The sequence below is a fragment of the Apteryx mantelli genome, chromosome 4 (genome assembly GCF_036417845.1).
Source record: "Apteryx mantelli isolate bAptMan1 chromosome 4, bAptMan1.hap1, whole genome shotgun sequence".
NCBI classification, from domain to species: Eukaryota; Metazoa; Chordata; class Aves; order Apterygiformes; family Apterygidae; genus Apteryx; species Apteryx mantelli.
This window is the reverse complement of record NC_089981.1, coordinates 32716803-32736844: the sequence shown is the minus strand read 5'-3', so window position 1 is coordinate 32736844 and position 20042 is coordinate 32716803. Positions and strand designations below refer to the sequence as shown.

Below are 20042 nucleotides of genomic sequence, written 5' to 3'. Positions count from 1 at the left end.
CTTTTAACAGGAAAAGCCACTCAATCCAGAATAAATATCCAGATGAAGAGTTATTCTAGAACCATACCATATTCCAGACTGCCTTGTTTATCCAGGGAAACTAAAGAGTGTCTTTTCTTAATTCAACAAACATTGCTGAAAACTAAATGGAAACTGTGTTCACATAGTTTTAAATATGGTTTTTAATGCCTTGCCTTCTGTTTTACCACGAAGTAAATTCAGCTGTGCACACAATCTTCAAAGTATCTTTGTCCTTTAAGGCTGGGTGACAATTAACAAATATAACCCAGCATACTAATCAAATAAGAAAAGGGTGTTTTTACAGGTCACTCCCTCCCCCCCGCTCCTCCAATCAATGCTATTTGGGCTGTTTTAGATCTCTGAACAGATCAGTTTTAGATTAAGAGGGATTACCATTCATTTCTCATGAGACTATTTTCCAAATACCAGCATTTAGATGGACACATTGTCCACTAATTTCTTCTCAACATATTCTGAAATTATTGACCCTGTAAATGAGGCTAAAATACAGTTTGGTTACAATTGTGTAAAAACTGGAAAACACATCTGCATTATCAAGTAAAATAGGCTTCATTCACCAATCCTTGTTTTCATTCTGTTTACAACCAGTTCCTACAGTAAATGTAAACAGTGTCAGTAAACCCAGTTATACTCTATATATCATCTAAAATAATATGCTCTTAGGAGTTTCTTTCAAATGTCTCTTCCTGAGACGTTTAATCCACATGATATTGCAAAAATAAAGTTTTGCTTTCAGCATTGCACTCACCAACAACTACACCTACTTTCAAAATGTTAAGCTTTAGTTAACTACATTTGCCACCACACTTAGAATGCAGAAACATAGGACGTACTGTATCAAACAGACCAAAGGTATGACTGAGGGGCACCCAAGGACAGAAAATGCCAGCAGAAGACAGAATAGACTGCTTTAAAGGTCTCTTCTCTAGTCAGGGTATAACAGTATAGACATCTCCTTTCACACCCCAGTCTTGGAGGAGATTTATGCATGTAAAGTAATTTGTGCCACAGACTGAGTATATCTTAGAAACAGTTACAGGAAGCTTGAAATGCATGTTCTAGACACCTTAAAAGATTAGAAGTAACCTAGTGCAGGGTAAGCAAATGTAGCATCAAGTCTTCAGATAAAACTGATGTCAGGCAACCATTTATTTATTAAATGGATAAGAATAGTGGTTCTGCCATGATAGGAAGAAGATCACAATCACAGAATGGTTGAGGTTGGAAGGGACCTCAGGAGATCATCTAGTCCAACCCCCCCTGCTCAAGCAGGGTCACCTACAGCACACTGTACAGGATCGTGTCCAGGAGGGTTTTGAATATCTCTAGAGAAGGAGACTCCACAACCTCTCTGGGCAACCTGTTCCAGTGCTCTGTCACCCTCACAGTGAAAAAGTTTTTTTCTCATGTTCAGATGGAACTGCCTGTGTTTCAGTTTGTGCACATTGCCTCTCTTGTCCTGTCGCTGGGCACCACTGAAAAGAGTCTGGCTCCATCCTCTTGACACCCTCCCTTAAGATATTTGTACGCATTAATAAGATCCCCTCTCAGTCTTCTCCAGGCTAAAAAGGCCCAGCTCTCTCAGCCTTTCAAATGGATGTTGAATTTAGTTCTTGTTAGAGTAAAGGATACAAAGCAACAACCACAGATTTAAATAAGCTAGATGTGTACAGTCACAACTAGAAAAAAAGTAAAGAAATTTGTAGGTGCCATTACCTACTCTTTTTAACCCTGACAAGTGATGAGATTAGGAAGAGCTCTTCATGGAAAACCAGGTAATTTTTAGCAAGCAGTGGCAAATGCAGCCTTTCAATCTACAAATGTGGATTTCCATGATATAGATGATGGTAAGTGTTTGGTATTCTAAAAACCTATGCTGGAAATTCTGCTTGGTTAAACATTATGCAGACCTTGCCAGGAGTCTGGCAGGGGCCTAACAGATTTAAGACATCATTCAACTGGTTCTGCAGAATTTAGTTTGGGTCCAACACAGCTAAAACCGGGCTAGAATTGAAACTATTCTGACTCTAAAAGGACTCCCTGCAATCATGGTGCCTACATCACAATTCCCGTCTGTCCCCAAATCTGTTTGAGATCATGATGCAAAGAGATAAGCTCCACCAGGTAGCTTAGGCTCCTGTTCTATGACATGCTAATATTGCCTAACAACGCCTGGAGGTAAGCTCAGACTAAACACAAAGGCAGTGAAGCCACATTTAAACTACTCTGCAAGCCTCCTAAATCCCAGTTGTGCCTTTAAACTTACAATACCTTTACTTTTCTCCTACTTACCCAACTCCCTACTCTCCTCTTCTCCCCTCCTGCACTACCACAACTTTGTGCTTGCAGGAGACAGCATGGCAATCCATTACTCACCTGGCTGATTTCATACATCCCCTCCAAACCCCAAGACCTCGGAAACAAGACGCAAACAACCCTGAATGGCTGGCACTGAGTCAGAGCCAAAAATCTTTGACAAATGATAACTGTTAATGTCTGCATCATACACTGTATGCACATCTTCTAGTGACTGTTATCAGAGCTTTTATTTTTTTCAAATAATACAACTACCACACAGCATAGTAGAAAATTAACTGTACAGTCACCCCCTCATACTGATCTAAGTATGTGACTGACAAAAATGGCACCCAAAAACTCAAAAGCTGGTCATGCATGCAGCAGAGGAAACCCAAACAGTAAAGTCAAATGCAATCCAACTTCTATCTTCAGCTTCCTATAGGAAGAAACCTTTAAAAAACATAAGAATATTGGGCATATAAAGTTGAAGAGCTCTTCAGACAGCATTAGGTTACAATACACAGTAGTAGCTACAGCATGGGCAAGAGAGCAAGATAAAACTGCCCTCAAACACAATGCTTTGTTTTTCTTCCTTCAACAAAGATAGGGGGAATTTGAGTCTACCAAGCTCCATAAGACCATAGCTAGACAAGCAGTAACACTGGCTTAAGATAAGCTTTTCCCCACTACACAACTGGTAAGTGATAAGCTAGGGTGGAGAAACCTTAATCTTACTATTGCCAAAGACACTTGTCAAACCATGACCTAATTTAACTTAGGCCTAAGAACCACAACTCTTCTAGGATGAGAGGAAAAAAAAAAAAGTAGAGGAAAATAGGGAAGGAAAGAAAAACAGATGGAAGGAGGGTAACTGACCACAACAAAATCAGACATATGCAGGAAAACAGAATACAGAGATAGGAAAAAAAAATACACTTAACCAAACCTAGAATAGCTTCTTTTTTTGACTTGAAGTGTACCCAGTGTAGAAACTATAAGCAAAACTGGGTAAAGAATCAACCTTAACATGAATCAGGAAAAAAAATACCAAAAAAAAAAATCAAGCTTTATGTTAAGCTACGTGTTTTATATGGCTGCAAAAAATGATTTGCAAATTTTTTTGAATACTAAAAGCCTCTGAGACATAGAGCCATAATATTAAACCTAATTGTACCTTTTAAAATCGCTTTTACTTTAGTATACAGACAGTAAATCAACCTTTTGTATATACATTCTTGCTTTGCAAAAGAAGAAAATAAACCTTAAGTCAGCAACGTTTGCTTCTTCTTTAAGTTAAGCAGTAACGTATACAAGTTACAGAAATTAACACTCTACTTTAACCAAATGTATGCAATTAAATGCCAATGTAACTTTTTTAATATATTGGAGTGGGTAGCTTAAATGTGAAACATTACGCACCAGGATTATCAATATTTTATTGCAGCATACTCTTACTGCTTTGCAGCCCTTTATCTTAGGATGAGTATATCGTTCTGAAGAATATCTTGCTTAAACATACTATAAAAGTCTATTTACTAACCTGACTTCTAGCATCTATGTGGGTAATTCATAGTATGTTTTCTTTCATAAGTAGACATAAACAGAATATTTTAAAAATTGCATACTCCTCTACCCCCAAGAACTGGTGATCTTATGAAGAGTTTACATCCCACCCTTTCAGTACAGGCCCACAGATACAGAAGCCTAAACTGTTTTGGCGGGAGACTTAAATTCTATAAAGAAAAGCTTCTGAAAAAGAGAACATTAAGTCACTGGCTTCCTTTTAAGTATTTCTGTAGGCTATATAGGCCACTAAGGCATGCCATACTGGTATTAACCACTCCTCCACTAAGTCTGGAACTTTCTTACCTATCCCCCCCAAATTAATATAGAGTTTAAACATAGCCCTAACTACCAAAAAGGCCTGTTGGAGAAGTTCTGCCCAAATTCGGAAACTTATTTCACCACAACACCAGATTTAAAAAGATGACATAAAATACTCAGATTGCATCTGCCTAGGAAGTAAAAAGTCATGATAAATACATATTTAAAAAACTGAGCCAAAACCAACTGAAACAGGAGTTATTCCTCCCCAACAGTGAGAATATTGTACCACAAGAAGTTTTTTATTTAATAAGTATGTTTTTGAATTGTTATTGTTTCAAACTTGAAGATGTTTTAGTATTGTGTTATTCTAGAGGAAAAAAAAGCATCATTAAAGAGGCACACAGCCTTATATGTTCAATGCGTACGTTCAACAAACGCTCACTTACAAAACATTGCAAACGTACTTAAAGCAAACAGCTTGTTCAAATTTGAATTTTCTTCCAGGGTGTGTGCAACCAGTAACTACCAGTAAACGAGACGGGGAAAGCGAAGCTCACTGGACTGCCTTGAACTGAAATAAAGTTTGCTTACCAGAAACGCAAAAAGTTTTCAGGGCTTCCCCGATTTTACTGACACAGGAGGCTGGGAGTAACCCCGCGCATCCCCCGCCTTCGCCTCAGCGCGCCGGGGAGTCTCAGCGATACTTCGCTGAAGGAAGAAGCCGAGTTCCTCAAAATGGGTGTGTGCAGAGGGGGAAGGGAGCCGTCTGCTGACCGCGCCGCGGAGGAGACCAGCAGGGACCAAGGGGCAAAGAAGGGGTAAAGGCCGCTCACCGCCCCCGCTTCCCCCAGCCCCAGGGGCGCCCCGCGGCGCGGCGGCAGTCTCCAGCCCGGCCGCGGCCCCGGGCGGCGGCCAGCCCCGCGCGCTGCGCCACACGGCGGGCCCCGCCACCCCGGCAGGGCAGGGCAGGGCCCGGTCCGGCGCGGTCACCGCCGCCGCAGAGTCCCCCCTGGTCGCACCGCCGCCACGGCAGCCCCGGCCCCCCTCAGCGGCCCGCGGGCCCCTCGGGGAGCGGCCTTCCACCTCACCCGCCTCCCGCTCACCTGGTCGCCAGCGCCTCCCTCTCCGGACATGGCGGGCTAAAACAGGGCCGAGGCGCGAAACCCCAAAACGAATTAAAAACCCCTTTAAAAAGAGGCCAGCGCTGCCGCCGCGGGCGGCTCCCAGGCCCCGCCAGCCGTTGCGGCCGCAGCCGACGGTTCCAACAGCGTTAGGAACAAAATGGCCGCCCAGCCGCCTCCGGTTCGGCTTTCAGCAGGGGCGGGGGGAAGGGCGGAGCGGCGCCGCGCGGGGGGAGCTGGGAAAGGGCCGGCTCGGCTCGAGAGGGCGGCGCGCGGCGGCGCGCAGGGAAGCAGGTGGCAGAGAGGAAGTGCGTAGCGACGCACGTCGTTGCGGCAACACGCCGCACCGAGGCGGAAGCGCCAGTGAGTTTTTCGGCTCGGGGAGCGCCCAAAGGGAGGCTTGCGATGGTGCAGGGGCTGTTTCTGTTCCGCCCCTGCCGTAGAGCCTGGCTTGCTTCCCCGGCGCCTTTAGGCGCAGGCCTGTCTCAGGTGCCTCGCTTTCCCCGAGCTCTGGTGGCCTCGGGGCGGGGTGAGGCCCGGCGCAGCCGTTGGGGCTGGGCGGCCGTTGGGAGGGGGCGGGGCCAGAGCGGCGGCGCGAGCTGGGCGCGGCCGGAAGAGCTGCTGGGCTGGGGGCCGCGGCGGCGCCACCCGCGGCGGCGGCGGCAGCAGCAATGGATCTCAGCTGGCGTCGCTCGGTCTCCCGCGCCTGGCGGGCCGCTGGTTACGTGAACGCCCGTGGGGAGCGGCCAGCAGTGAGGGCGCGGCGATGCCCTGTAGCCCGGGGGCCTTAGGGACTGGCCAGCGGTCACTGTGTTGGCATGGCGCTGCCTCTCCAACGGTCGCTGCTTCACCCCCAGCCGGCGCCCTGCGCTTTGTAGGCTCCTGTCAGCAATGTCTGCCGGCAGTAGGTCCGTCCCTCCCGCTCCACAGAAGCTCTTGCCGATCAAGGAGACAAGTTCAAAAGACAGGCTAAGAGGTCATCATCTCAGAACATCTCAAGGACACAGGTGACAGCTCTTCCCAAAACTCCTTTATTTACAAAGCAATCACCAGTCTCTCCGTGAGAGAAGGGCCTTGAGTCAGCCACTGCATAGAAGCAGTCTGCTATATGAAACTGTCACTGAAGGAGGCTTTGCAGGTACCAAGGTGAAAGCTGACATTCTCAGCTGCCTTCACAACAGCAGTGTAAGTCCTCTTAAAATTGTGTAATGCAGTCATTTATGCAGAAACACTTAAAATAACTTGATATTAGGACTTTTGGGGTTCCTTTCTACTTTACCTTCCAGAAGTCACCTTGTTAAACTACAATAATGTATGGAAAAGGACATAAGAAGAACATGATAATTACTTTTTTTTTCAATTTAACCAAAAAAATTGGGCAGATAGTAAGCACTTATTTGACCAATCTGTAACATTATTTTTCTTATCAGTGTTCTTGAAGAATTCTGATTTAGTCATTCTTCAGAAGTGAAATACAAATACACCTATCGATCTGTCTTGATAGACAAGCTGTTCTGGTTTTGGATTTCTTAGAGGATGATGATTTTATGATAGCAGACTAATTTGTTGTTTCTAATGACTTATTAATTTCTTCTTCACAACAAATTTTATTTTGAAAATATTTGATATATAAGTACCATTTCATTCAAAAAAAAAATTGCTTTACTGATTCACCAGTGTAATGCTTTTCCATTTCTGCCTAGCAACCAGTTCCTATATAAGGAATCAAAGTGATGCTGGTGAAACTTCTAAATAGATAGTATGTAAAGTATGTACCTGTATTATTCCAGGCCTCTGATGTGTTAGCTGCACATCTTAGTGGCATTGGTGAATTTTTGCTCAGTTTTTTGGGGTTTTTGTTCAAATGTGTTTCTGCTTTAATTTTAGCTGCTTCTTTGGGACTCTCTTGTTCAGTTTCTTAAAGTGATAAAGGTGTTTTCAAGTGATGACATTGCCAGTGACTTCTTGTTTGCTTAACAGAACAAATTAGTAAAGAGCAAAATGGATAATGCCTAATGTCATTTAGACTTTTGTTCCTTATCTCCTATAATCTCCCCCACCCCCAAAATAAATAAATAATGTGCTATCTCTTAAACTGCTGTTGCTCTCGATTTCTGTAATTCCATGTACAGAGTAGACCTGGGGCAAAACCCCAGCTGCTGTAAATACAGGTTAACCTGCTTCCTTATGTCAGTACTGCCAGAGTAATTTGCATCAACTACAGCTTTCATACATGGTCTTCTCTCTCTGATGTATTACTCTAAGAAAATTAAAAGGAGCACTAAGTTACAGAAAGAAACTTAAGTTTTAAATTACTGTTATGTTGTGCCTTATCATTTCATCCTTAAGGGCTTGCCTTGTTTTGCAGTTAAATGTGAAAATTTTCACAACTGTGTGATCACGAAGATATGTTTTGATAGTATTTTATAAAACCTGTGTATAAATCGTAGATTATGTTTCAAAGTAACTTGAAACTGTTTCTTTGTTTTATATTTAAGTTTAGATACAGTCTTGTTAGCTTAACTCAAGTTTTGCCTCATTGTAACTTAAATTCTGCCCTCATGCGGGAGTCTTCAGCTGGGGTTCATAACATTATAACTTTGATTTAGCTGACCCATTTGATAGGCTGATTTGGAACTTTCTTAGCGATGGTATGAGAGCAAATAATAGGGATGCAGCAGCTAGGCTTACAACAACAGTTTAGTTGCTAATTCCTTCTGCATCGCTCAAATGTTGTTTTAGAATGTGGCTGTTGCTTCCATTCTTTCTGAAGCTGTCGTCTCACCTGGACTAGCTCAAGTCTTCTAGTCTGATTTAACTGGAGCAGTCAGGACAGTATTACAGGCCTGTCTGCTTGGGAAGGTTGTGGTCTAATTATTGAGTGCCTCATGATATCAAAGCAACAGGACATTGCTAATATGAATTATACTGTAATGATTCATGCTTAGTTCAATAATTGACATGAAACTTAATGGTGAGCTGTAAGTTAAGAAGCAAATTATTGTGGATTGTGGTGCTCAGTGAGTGATGCAGAAGATATGCATCAGAAATTGAAAATAAATATGAAACTGAGCACAAATTGAAGACTCCTGCTATATGTATAGTAGTTCAGTGGTGCTTAAATATTTCTGCTAGGAAAAAATAGACACAAATTACATGCTGCTCAAAAAACAGCTACAAAAAAATCAGATCTTGAAGCAAATAGACATTTAGCCTTGAAAGCTGCTGGGCCAAGACCTTGTCAAACCACAAAGTGGAGTAAATTTGAAAGGAGGCTGCTTGCACAGAGCTTGGTCAATGATTATCAAATAGAGTTGATGTGCAAGTCTTCTGAGTGATTTTAGCTGCTACAGCAAATTATTTATTACTAGCTATGAAATCCCAGGTTTTGTGCAACCCTTTTAGTGTAACTCTGTAACCACTGAAAATATTGTTTTGAATCTTTTATTTTTTTCAGTATGATTCATTCACAGATGTATTATCTGCTCAAACCTAGAGAGCTTTAACAGCACTTAGGTTTGAATTGCCCCATTAATTTCTGTGTATTAATGCTGAATCTCAAGCTGCTTGAATGCAGAGAGCACTGGGGACTGTTCTTCCTACTCCATCATAATATTGTTGGAGGCTGTGGGCTGTGTTAGCCCTCCTCTGGGACAGATTTCAGCATAGATAGGGTGAAGACACATTGACCTGAAAGTGGACAGACCCCATCTTGCTGATATCAAGAGTGATGGTGGGTTGATGGTTAGCTCAGCCGATAGTTCTTCTGTGCTTGAGAGCACAGCAGGATAGAGCTTGTAATGTATCCTTTCGTTTTTTGTAAATTGACAACATCTTGGAATTCTGTGAGCTAAAGAAGGAAGGTAGTCTAAATTTATATCCCTGTAGGCCATAATTAAGAATGAAATTCATGTTTTGGCCAAACTGGTTTCCCTCCCCATTTGACATCCGCTGGTTTCAAGTGAGGTGTGTCCCACTAATTGGTTGCATAAACTGTAAGGATGAGGAAGTAAGCAAAACCCAAACTAACAAGTTTTGCTAAGTTTGTTTTCCTGGGCTCTGCGCTGGCACTGTTGGAGTTTGCAGTGAAGAGTGAAGGAAACAGCAATAGGGATTTGGGCAGTGAGGAGAAGGCAATAGGACTCAGCTGAAAATGTATCCTGTGAGGACTTTTCAGCTGACAGGAATGGCAGCGTGTGAAACTCTATTTGCATGGGTATGTGACTGGTAGGAGCCATGGCATCAGATCTGTTAGAGTAACATTCTCTCAAATAGGTTCCTTTCTGAGTGTTTTTCTCACTCTGTGATCCCCACGTCAGGTGCAATGCAGCACTACAGAGGACCATGGAGCTTCCTTTGTGCTACATACATAAGATGCAGGTGCTGAAGCAGGAGACTGAAGTAGTGGGGCGCATGCTTAGTGCGTGAGACTTGATCAGACTGAGACATGCACTGTCAGAGTTCAGAATATGGGAGCTCTTAAAATGTCAAAATCATTCAACCCAGCTGTTGGATCTGTTGCTGCGTCTATCATGCCGGATACAGTAGTGGTCTCTGTTATCGTTGGCGTTTGGGAAGGAGACCTCTTATTTCATTCTAGTTCTGACGTCTTTCCAACTCATGCTTACTGTTATCATCCTTTCCATTTAACTGCTCTAGGCAATCTGTACAGCAATAGCCCTGTGCAAGAAGGTCATAGTGGGCATATGCCATGTGTGTGTTATTCCAGCTACCAATATCTGAGGTGCTGGTGATTATTATCCGGGTAGAGGTTTGCAGCATGGGATGTGCACAGTGAGGTTCATGTGTCAGGAAAGGTGTCTAGATTACGGCTACAGAAACCTCTGTGGTTAGTTATATCAGCATTAGCAATGGATGAAGTTCTGTATCCTGTGTTGCCCAGTGAATCAGACTTCATGATCATAGTGTTCTTTTATGAAGTTGAAAAGAAGAGAATCTATGATGTGCAGTGCTAAATGGTGTGGGTGTAATGCAATCAGAGAAAGTTTCTTTTTTGCAGAACAGAGAAATTTGCCAGTCTTGAAGGAGTTTATATAGGAGAGTGAAACCAATTTAGAATTTTTGTATATAAGCAGAAAACAAAAGTAAATGGATTAGTGAATAATTAAGGTGAAAAGTACAAAATAGTAGCAGACTGCATATTTTTAATAATGTATTTTAGTAGTATAAGGTGTTAAAATTGATTGAATTCTAGCCTCTTTAACATAAGTTCATTGGCTTGAACTTGCTATTGTTTTAAGCTATTTAACACAGTATTGCCTAGATTATATTTTGTCAGCTGTGAATCAGCTTTCCAAGAAATGTATATATAATCCACATTTAGATTGAACCACCTTTTCCCAAGTCTTGTTCTGTTTTTACTCTAATGTTCTTTTCCAGTATAAGTAGTTGTTCTCTTTTCTTTCTGTAACACCACTTGCTACTTTGTATGAATATTAATATTTGTCAACTATTATTTATATTGCCTTGTGAGTTCTTTGGAAAATTTACCATAATGAACTGCCATCTAAAGCTGGATCTCTTCTGTTTAAAACTGTATTATAATGATGAAACACTAAGCAGTGAAAATCGTGCTGAAAATTGTTTAAGCCAACAGCTGGATATCCTCAGAGGCAGGGTTACAGGCTTTTTTTTAATTATTTTTTTAATAAGATTTCTGGACAGATATATGTGGATGTACCATTTATAGTATATATGCAGTGAGTCCAACATGTCCTGAATGCATTGGGTGTATAGTATGTGCAAAGATCAGTTCTCCAGTACATGCACAGTAGGTCTCGCATGTCCAGCAGCCATTTCTTTGGCATTCCTGGATGCCTACCAGCTGGCTGGTAATGGTGTCTCCGAGTGTCTGAATATCGGGGGGAGAAAGAGAGACTAACAGCCTCCAATTCTGCCTGGACAAAATTTCCAGGCAGAAAAATAGAAACATCTAGGAAAACTCGCTTTGCAGGCTGAAGATAAAAAGAAATACTGGATAATGCTATTTGGCTGTGTACTGAATTAAAGTGGGATCCAAAGGAAAGCATAAATGCATTGCAGTTAGAGAGATAAAGATTAAACAGTGTATACAAACACAGTGGCATAGTTCACTATAATTCTAGTATTTTCAAATTTTTGAGTGTTTGACTTTGTAACCTAATACTTTTAAAGTAGTTAAAATATGTTTAATGACTGCTACTGTGGCCAGATCTCTTTCTGCATCTTGTCCCTGTCAGATCTTGTCTGCTCTCTCCCCTGCGTTGTGACTCACCCGGGAGGTGGCAGACAAACACTGCTTTGCTTCTCTGGAATTGGAGCGAGGGCACAAGCAGCACGTACCTGGCAGCAGCCCAGCAGAGAAGATGGTATGGCAGTAACTTTGGATTGTTTTATGTCTAGATTACAGGACTTTTTTCTTGCCACATTACTATTTGACATCAGAAGTAGCTTTATGAATCCTACTATGAGTCACAGCTTGCAAAAATGAATCGTTTTTTAAGTACTTCAGCTTTGCCTTATTTTAGAAAAAATCATGCACATCCTGGTTTTAAAGATATTAATACTCAAAGTAATAATAAGAGTGGAGAACAGAAGGATGTGGAAGAAAAATACAGGCATCAAAGGATGAATGGAAATCAGAGAGGGAAGGTCACATTGTTTAACATAGCAGTCATCATCAAGCAAATAAAAAGGAGAACAAAGTGAGGTGGAGCAGAGCATATTTGTAATTGGCGTTGCACGCTTTTGCATACCAGTGTTCAGCCTCAATTGTTTTCTAGTACATGCTTACTCTGGTTGTAAATACACGGGCAAAGCCTTTTAAAAGCGTGATGTTGATGCACTTATTTCTCAGGTTCAGTGATACGAAATTTTATGTTAACTGATTATCAGAAACAATACTGGAGAGTTTCAGTAAATGTTAATGATTGTTTGTAAGTAAAAATTGACTATCTAAACATAGTGCTTGCACTTACATGCATTCTACATAGCTGAATGATCGAATCGTCATACAACAAGGACAGAAAATTAAGTTTTCAGGACATTAGATACTATTCATTTTCATAATATGCTGAAATACGTAAACAAAAAGCATCACCAATTTTCTACCTCAGGCTGTTTTGGGTAGCACTCTTGTTTTCTTAAATACAAGTTCTCCACAAAGTAGAAGTTCACCCTGCAGACATATATCCTATGTATTGAAGTGCTGTGTTTGTGCAGCCTAGAGAAACCGGAAAGGTGGAACTGGTGAGCCAGCCCACCTGTAATGGGGGTGGGGAGGTTGCCACGCAACTGTACTATTTGATGTTTTGCTTGAAAGCTTAGCTCCAGGAAACAAGGGTTTACATAAGAATCATCAATCTTTCTTTCTTTCTTTCTTGTAAGTTAGTTTCCTTCTGTTACGAAACAAAACTTAATTTTGTGCTCCAAATACATCACAAACTCTAAGAAGCCTGGAAGCAATGTGAGAGAACCTGAGTTGTTTTAATCTCCTTGTTTTAGGCAGACTTGACTTATGAATCTTAGAAAGGGCTGTATCCTCCTGGTGCTAGAAGAGCAATCACCCCCTCTCTTCCTGCTTGATCCACAAAATATTCCTTGCCTCAGTTCAGCTTCAAAGCCTATTGCCACTGTGCTCTTTGGGTCCCACCTTAAGCTACAGTTCTGTCTTTGCTCCAGCTATTGTCAGAGTTTATGCTTATCAAAGTTTTTTTTGAAGAAATAACTATGTTTCTCACTCCTGTGCACCCCTCCCCCCCATACTACTGATGTTACCTTGTCCAAATTTAGGCCTGCAAGCTGCAGTTGGAATAACAACCCCCTTGGAGTTCATCCCTGGGTAAATTTACCTTGGCAGATTGCCTGCTCTTTGAATTAAGGATCATGTTTTCATACATATCTATAAAGCATTTGGGTACCATGGTGATTAGATTGAGCAAGTAGACAGTTAAATACGCACTTGATGTTAACGAACAGTGCCAGAGCCTTTTTTTATGAGAACTTGGGCTTCATGTTGACAGAGCTGTATCCTCTAGTAAAAAAAAGTGATTTCAAGTGTTAGATGCACATCATCTTTTGGTAATATTAATAGGGACATAAAGGTAAAGAGGTACTTTTAAATTCTCTTCTGTAGCTACAATTACAGCTAGCAGCTAAGTTACTGCTTCTGAACCTCAGTCAAGACACTTCAGCTCAACCACCACATGCTAAAGTAGAACTTGCTTTGTTTTTCATTTCTTTTTAAAATAGCATAACATCACATTCTGAAGCCTTAATTAAAGGAAATGTCTCAGCATAAATGTAAGAAAAAAAAATGTCCTTCAGGTCAACTAACTGAAAAGTACTGCCTCTTCTAGGCAGCTCTGATTACGTATTGATTGTATTTAAACCAGATTTTACATTATAGTTCATTTCACAGCACACTTGTGTCCCCCCCCTTTTTTTCCCCCTTGTGTTATTTTGGCACTTTTTAATAATGAATGGACAAGTGTTTACTAAGGAAAAGCCATCTCATACTAACACCATATTGAAAGCAAAGAGGAGGAGAAGTCTTACAGAAGTCAGGCTTGTATATTGGCTCTTGTTCCAAGCAGTAACTTCCCAGAGCCTGAATACTAATGTCTGGGCAAAAAGGATGACGTAGAAAAGGGACATTCTCTTTTCTTTGCCCTTTCTTCATTTGATAACTTAATACTTAACCAAGTTTCTTCCTTGATTATGGTACAGATTCTCACATAGTTTGAGAGTTGCTATTGCTGTACAGTGAGGCAGTTACAAGCCTCAAAGTTGAGGGTAACTCACCTACTCAAACTACAGGGCAGGCCATGAAGCAGTTCCTGTCCTATTTTGTTACTCTAAAGTTAGTACAGTGAATTGTGCGTGTGTGTGTGTGTATATATATATATATATACACGCACACATGCAGCTAAAATCACACAGAACAGAGTGATCCTGCAGTGATTTTAATGCAAGAAAGTGTGTCCCATGGATTTTTATTATAATTGTTTGTCTACCTGACCGGGGCGATCTACCTTTATTACTCACCACTTAGTCTTTCTATTCTTCTTGCAGTAGTTTCAGTCTGTCTCTGTCACTTCAAAGACCAAAGCAATGGATGGTGTGTGTCAGAAGTATACATCCATTTCACTGTATGGAAAAAGAGAATCTCAATGCAAATTTGACTTGAAATGTGCAAATCCTGCAACTTTCCTTTTAATTTAATTTTAATTACATAATTTGTTAGAAATGATGAGCATAGGAGGATAGATGTATGCCAGCCCAGTTTGTGAATTCCATCCACTCAAACACCACAATAATTCGGGGAATATTCTCAACATTAATTACCTTGTAAATCCCAGTGCCCGTTTTAGCAGTTGTAGCTTTCCCGGTTCCAAACCTATTGCCAGCAGATCTGAAACAATTTTGGGATAATTGTTTTCACAGAATGGTAGAAACATGCCTTCAGGCTATTATTTGGATGCTCAAAGTACCAGGGGACTTTATCACCAAGCTCTATGAATATAAAAAGCTCTGACCTGCTGTTAGTTAAACATATTTCCATCAAAATGTACTTTCTGCAGTACGTGCTCATGTCCCTGAGTGAAACGTAGCCTGTGTAAGAATCACTGGTCCATAAGAACAGAACCAGTTCAGTCCATTGGTTCTGTGTCACAAAGTCTTATAAAGCTGCTACTAATGCTTCCATGTACTTCAGCTCTAAAACAGCTTCTGAAACTCCCATTGCTATCTCATAGCAGAAGTGTTGCATGTCATAGTAATCACAGAGTGCAGAATCCGTTTCTCTATCGTGTAACAGCCTACCACCACATTAACTAGGTTGCTACTGAGAAACTAATTTTGGCAGCCTCCTTTATCTTCCTGTGATCCCACAGATGAACAGAGAAATTATTTCTTAATCCCTTCCAAGTGCAAGCAAGAAATAATATAGTATACTGTGGCACTGAAGTCTCAAATATAGAACCAGGCAGCTCTATTTGTCTATGTCCTAGTGAGACCCAGGACATGGCAGCAGCATGGAAATTATCAACAATGGTGTGGTGTTATGGAAGGATGTATTACTCTTGTTGAAAAGCATGTGATAACTTGCTTCATGGTTAGCACATGAGGAAGATAAGCATTCAGGGAGTATGGTAAGCTAAATGATGGTAACGTGCACATGTGATAGACTGAAGGATGGAACCTGTAATAGTGTCTGGGTTAGTTGTTTGCTCATCAAAGGATGTAGTCATGTTTAGAAAAGATGACAGACAGCAGGTTTGGAAGGTTGTGTTGTGTTTCTTAGAGTAGTTAAAAAACTTAATGAATTAGGTATTTGATCTATCCCAATATGCTTTTTTCATGTATATCTTTATCTTCCTACTTCGTCTTCTGTTTTCTCCTTTCTGTATGACTCACTTCTATAGTACCCTTTAGTTACTATTACCTGCTGTTTTTCACAATGATTCCCCTTCCTTTCTTTTGCTACTCTCCCTTTCGTGTTTGCTTTGAGAATTCATATGTTTATAAATTCTGGATTTTTTCCATGTTTTTCTCACAGTATCCAGCTCTCTGAGAACTAGTTACCAGTATGGAAGATATTTACCAATCATTACATATTTTTCTTTTCCAAATATATCTGAGTTTGTAGCGGAAAACACTGCTGTACGTGTCAGTAATGTGAGAACTCAATGAGAAATGCAAGTTAATATCAAGAGGTAATGAGGAAAAGTGCCACTGTTTTAAATATAGTGAGGAATGACCCTTATGGTCATGATAAATTTTGAAATATATTTACTCATCTTTTCAAAGTCTTCAGAATAAAACTGTGGATTAAGAACTGCTAAGGCTGATTTTAGCCTTCTCCTAAGAGCTTAAAATTTGAGCACGCATCACTAATACTCAAACAGAAGTACTACTACTTGAGAGAACCAACTGGTTAGATTAAATACATTTTTTAAATGTCTCTACAGCTTTTTTAAATGCCTATCAGTATATCTACACACATGTATAAAGTCAAGGAAGCATCTGCAGTTTCTCTTTTCCAGCTGCATTTCTTTCATTTTGATTTTATATTTAACTCATATTAAAAAGGAGGCCATACAGCGCATGGTGGTAACAGCATTCAAAAAAGCATGTATGAAACCCAGATATAAGGAGTGAAGAGACAAGTTCAGTCCTGGATGTGGAAATCTATCTTTTAAGCCTGTTTAAAATATTTCATAATATAAAAGTACATATTAGTTCAGACAGACTTCAGGAGATATTTGGGCTAACACTGTTGTTTCTGGATACTCAAGGTATTGCTTATACATTCTTCTCATGCTTTCGTTATGTTACACATGGTTTTAGAAAATAAACTGAACTGTTACCAAATGTGGGACATCAGTTACGTACATCTAAGGTGATAACGTTGTCTCGGAGCTATCTGATTCAGCTTTCTCATAACCTGGCCACCATTATCAGTAAAACATCTGAGTAACAGTGAACAGAAAATGACTGAGAAATTACAGTAATGTAAGAAAGATAAATGAGAGACAAGTTTGAGAAACTACTTTACTTTTTGCTTTAGGAATAATTTTTTTCTGAATTCACAAATGATTATTTGAAAATGTAGGATTTCAAGGAAAGCAATTACTTTCATATTTCCAAAAGATTTTGAGTAAATGCATTTTCCCATTATGTTCTGAAATTAAAAAGGTGAGGAAGTACTTTAGGTAATTATGAAGTGATAAAATTCAGAGAAAAGTTTGTGTTACCCTTTTGTGATCAGTACTTCAAATAACTATGGAATATCTTTTATAGGAGTTGCCCAGATTTCTTACTGGGAGTGAGAGAACAATCTCATTAGTTGGCCTTGTGAGTAGTTCTCTCTTTAGGTGTTAATGCAGTTTGCTTCTATTAAAAAGGGACACATACTGAAAGAATTGTCTGAAATAGAGTACAGTAGCAAAAGGTGTAAGAGTGAAACCTGCCATGGACTAAAGCTGATATCAAGTCTTTGAAATAAAGGGAGAATATCAACTCCACAAGGTTATTACTGTAAGAAGGAGTAATAGCCCTTCTTTGCCTGCTCTTTAGCCAATTGCATAAATAAAAAATCACAAGATTCAAAGCTAAATCTAACTTCAACATGTCAAAGCATGTCTCTCTATAGGGAAAGAACTGAGTGCACTAACTGCTTATCCTCCTTCAGACTAATAGGCACTTTTGAACCAGGCTTGAAATTTACAGTCAAATCCATCTCTAATTAAAGAATGCTAATTCTAATGAATGAATGCTTCTTCAAATTGGAATTTAACTTGAAAAATACTATAAAAAGATAAGCAACAGTCAGACCTAGGATAGCTGTTACTAAGGGAAGAGAAAGTTCGGACCCACCATCTACCAAGCTTGTGCTCTCAAGATGACTGTCATTCATGTTTGCTGTTGGAACCTTATTTTTTGTCCTTAGTTTATCCTTGTCTTTAGATTAGATTTTGATCCCAAAGAAGTTAATTGTAAAACTCCCAAAGGTCTTGCTAGTGAACTGTGTTAAAAAATTGCTGGTTGTAATTTGCAGAGCTTTAACTGCAAAATGGGGTGACTTTATATTCAAGGTAGCCACCTTGTTTTGAGTGCAGCACTGTTTTCTGCACATCAGATCTATCAGGTCCTATAAACTGTTGCATTTATTCACTAATTGCAACAATAATGTCTTCTTGTCCTTAACGCTTATTATACAAGTGTGAAGAGGTGCTGTAGTTCCAGAACAAGTTGTATTTTTGACACCCATTGCCCCTTCAAATCCCTTTGGGAACTGGCTATCTAACGTTCTCTTTAGAAGAAATCATAAAGTCAGCATTGAGCTGGCTGTCTGGCCTACATCCTCTGCCTGTTTCCTGAGCAAAAAAAAAAAGGGGGGGGGCCAGGGGGGCTGGCAGTGTGTCCTGACAGGTATGGCATCTTTAGACTGTTTGACTCAGGAGGGAAAAAATAAACAGACTTTATAAACAAGGTCCCAATTACAAAGAGCAACAAGGTAAAAGCAGCAGCAGGAATATAGGCCTGTGTCTTAATTACTTTTTAAACTTTACTTAGCAGCTTTTGAGAACCCCATCACAGCCATCTCTGGTATTCATAAAGCATCTGCTCTACTTTTTGCATTGCTGTCTTTGTGTGCTGCTGCTGCTATGCTTGAAGCTCACCACAGGTGGTTCTTTACTATAGGCTAGCTCCTTTAGCAATCTGGGAAACAAAATCCAAAATTTGGCTTGGGGAATGTAAAACTTTAATAGCCTAGAGGATACCAGGCTGGGATACTTTCTTTGCAGGATGTTCCCTGTTCTCCATAAAGGCTTATAAGACTTTTTTTTTCTTTTTTTTTTGCCTTTGTTCAGTTTCCTATGTCTTTTCTTTCTTACAGAAAGTTTGATTTAATAATTTGCATTCAGACAGGATAATATAAACTAAAAAAAGAAATGTATATGATATTTAGAAAAAAGACAAAACTCAATACATGTACTCTGGTCACTTTTCTGTTATTTCTATGAATAATTTTGTCACACTGCTTTGCACAGCACTTGGATTTGCATGTGTGTCATAGGTTACGGTGTCTACTTCATATTCTCTTTGTAAATGCCAAGGTAATATGTAAACAGCCTCCTCCCAGACACTACTCAAGTAGCTTTAAGACTACAGACAATGTGCTATGGTACTCATTAAATTGTGCCCTGGTTACTTCAAGTATCTTAGTGTAGAAGTTGTTACTGAGGTAACACAAGGACAACCCTGCAACTCCATAAAAATAAGTCACTGGGGTACATTTACACACACAATGGCATGGCTGTAGATTAAGAATTTCTGGTTTTTTTTTTTCTCCCATTAAAGCCCCTATACAACTGGGAAGAGAAAACAGGGACAAAAATGGTGTATAAAAAGAACACTTTTTTTTTAATTTACATTTTACATTACTATTCTGTGCCCTGCTTATCTGCTTTGGATAGAAGAGGGAATGGAAGCGCTGCTCAGCAAGCCAGCCATAGCCTGCATGAAGCTGATGGTAGCTTTACCAAATGGCAGTCTTCCCACCTCTCAACCCTGATACTGAAGGCTGAGCAGGAGCATTACAAAGTTGGACTGGAACAAGCAATTTCTCCATTTAAGATCGAACACCAATGCTTTGTCCATGCTAGCCTCCCAGAAGTGTGGAGTGGCCCAGTGAAGGATAAAACTGTGGCTGTTCCAAACAGATGCAGTTGTGATAGTTTTAGTGGTCTGCTAAATTTACATTTGGTTAAGAATAGGGGGTAGAGACCTTTTCAGTTAGCCTCAAACCAAAGAACCATCTCTAGAGATAGGCAGCAGACACAGTTCTTTAATATTAAAGTCAGAAGTTGCGTATAGTTGTTTGTCTAACCTTGCTGGTTTTTTGTGTCTGTACAGCAGATGTTAATGCACCTGAAAATAGAAAGCATGAAGCCTATATACACACTTAAAAATAAAAAACAAGGGAGATGTATATATATATATGTATGTTTGGCAGGCCTCTTTAACAATAATCACTGATTCATTTCATTTGCATCATGCATAGCAGTTTACCATTTATCTGCACTGTCCCCCAGAGTCCATTTTGAACTTGATCAGCAATGTTGCTCTCACTGGTGAGATGGACAGAGAATATAACTGGAATTATGAGGCACTCTGAACTGACAGGCTTCCTGTATACACCATCTGCTCTCTTGGAAGAAGCTATTTGCTCCTCTCCTCCCTCAAAAC

General features: G+C 40.3%; 2 protein-coding genes and 1 long non-coding RNA gene across 4 annotated transcripts in view; 2 read left to right on the top strand and 1 right to left on the bottom strand.

The window, feature by feature from the left end:
• Positions 1-4743, top strand: part of LOC106497079 (uncharacterized) — a 42561-nt gene extending 37818 nt beyond the window's left edge. For both annotated transcript variants that reach the window (XR_001294735.2, XR_010884094.1), the window contains one exon: positions 4672-4743. This is a non-coding gene — a long non-coding RNA (uncharacterized lncRNA). The remainder of the gene's footprint in view (positions 1-4671) is intronic.
• Positions 1-5511, bottom strand: part of CSTF3 (cleavage stimulation factor subunit 3) — a 57180-nt gene extending 51669 nt beyond the window's left edge. The window contains exon 1 of the mRNA XM_067296177.1: positions 5271-5511. Within this exon, the coding sequence (XP_067152278.1) occupies positions 5271-5300 (30 nt within the window). The 5' untranslated portion in view covers positions 5301-5511. The remainder of the gene's footprint in view (positions 1-5270) is intronic.
• A 469-nt stretch (positions 5512-5980) lies between these two features.
• The window catches only part of HIPK3 (homeodomain interacting protein kinase 3), a 113201-nt gene continuing 99139 nt past the window's right edge, over positions 5981-20042 (top strand). The window contains exon 1 of the mRNA XM_013957902.2: positions 5981-6295. The gene's annotated coding sequence lies outside the window, so the exon portion shown is untranslated. The remainder of the gene's footprint in view (positions 6296-20042) is intronic.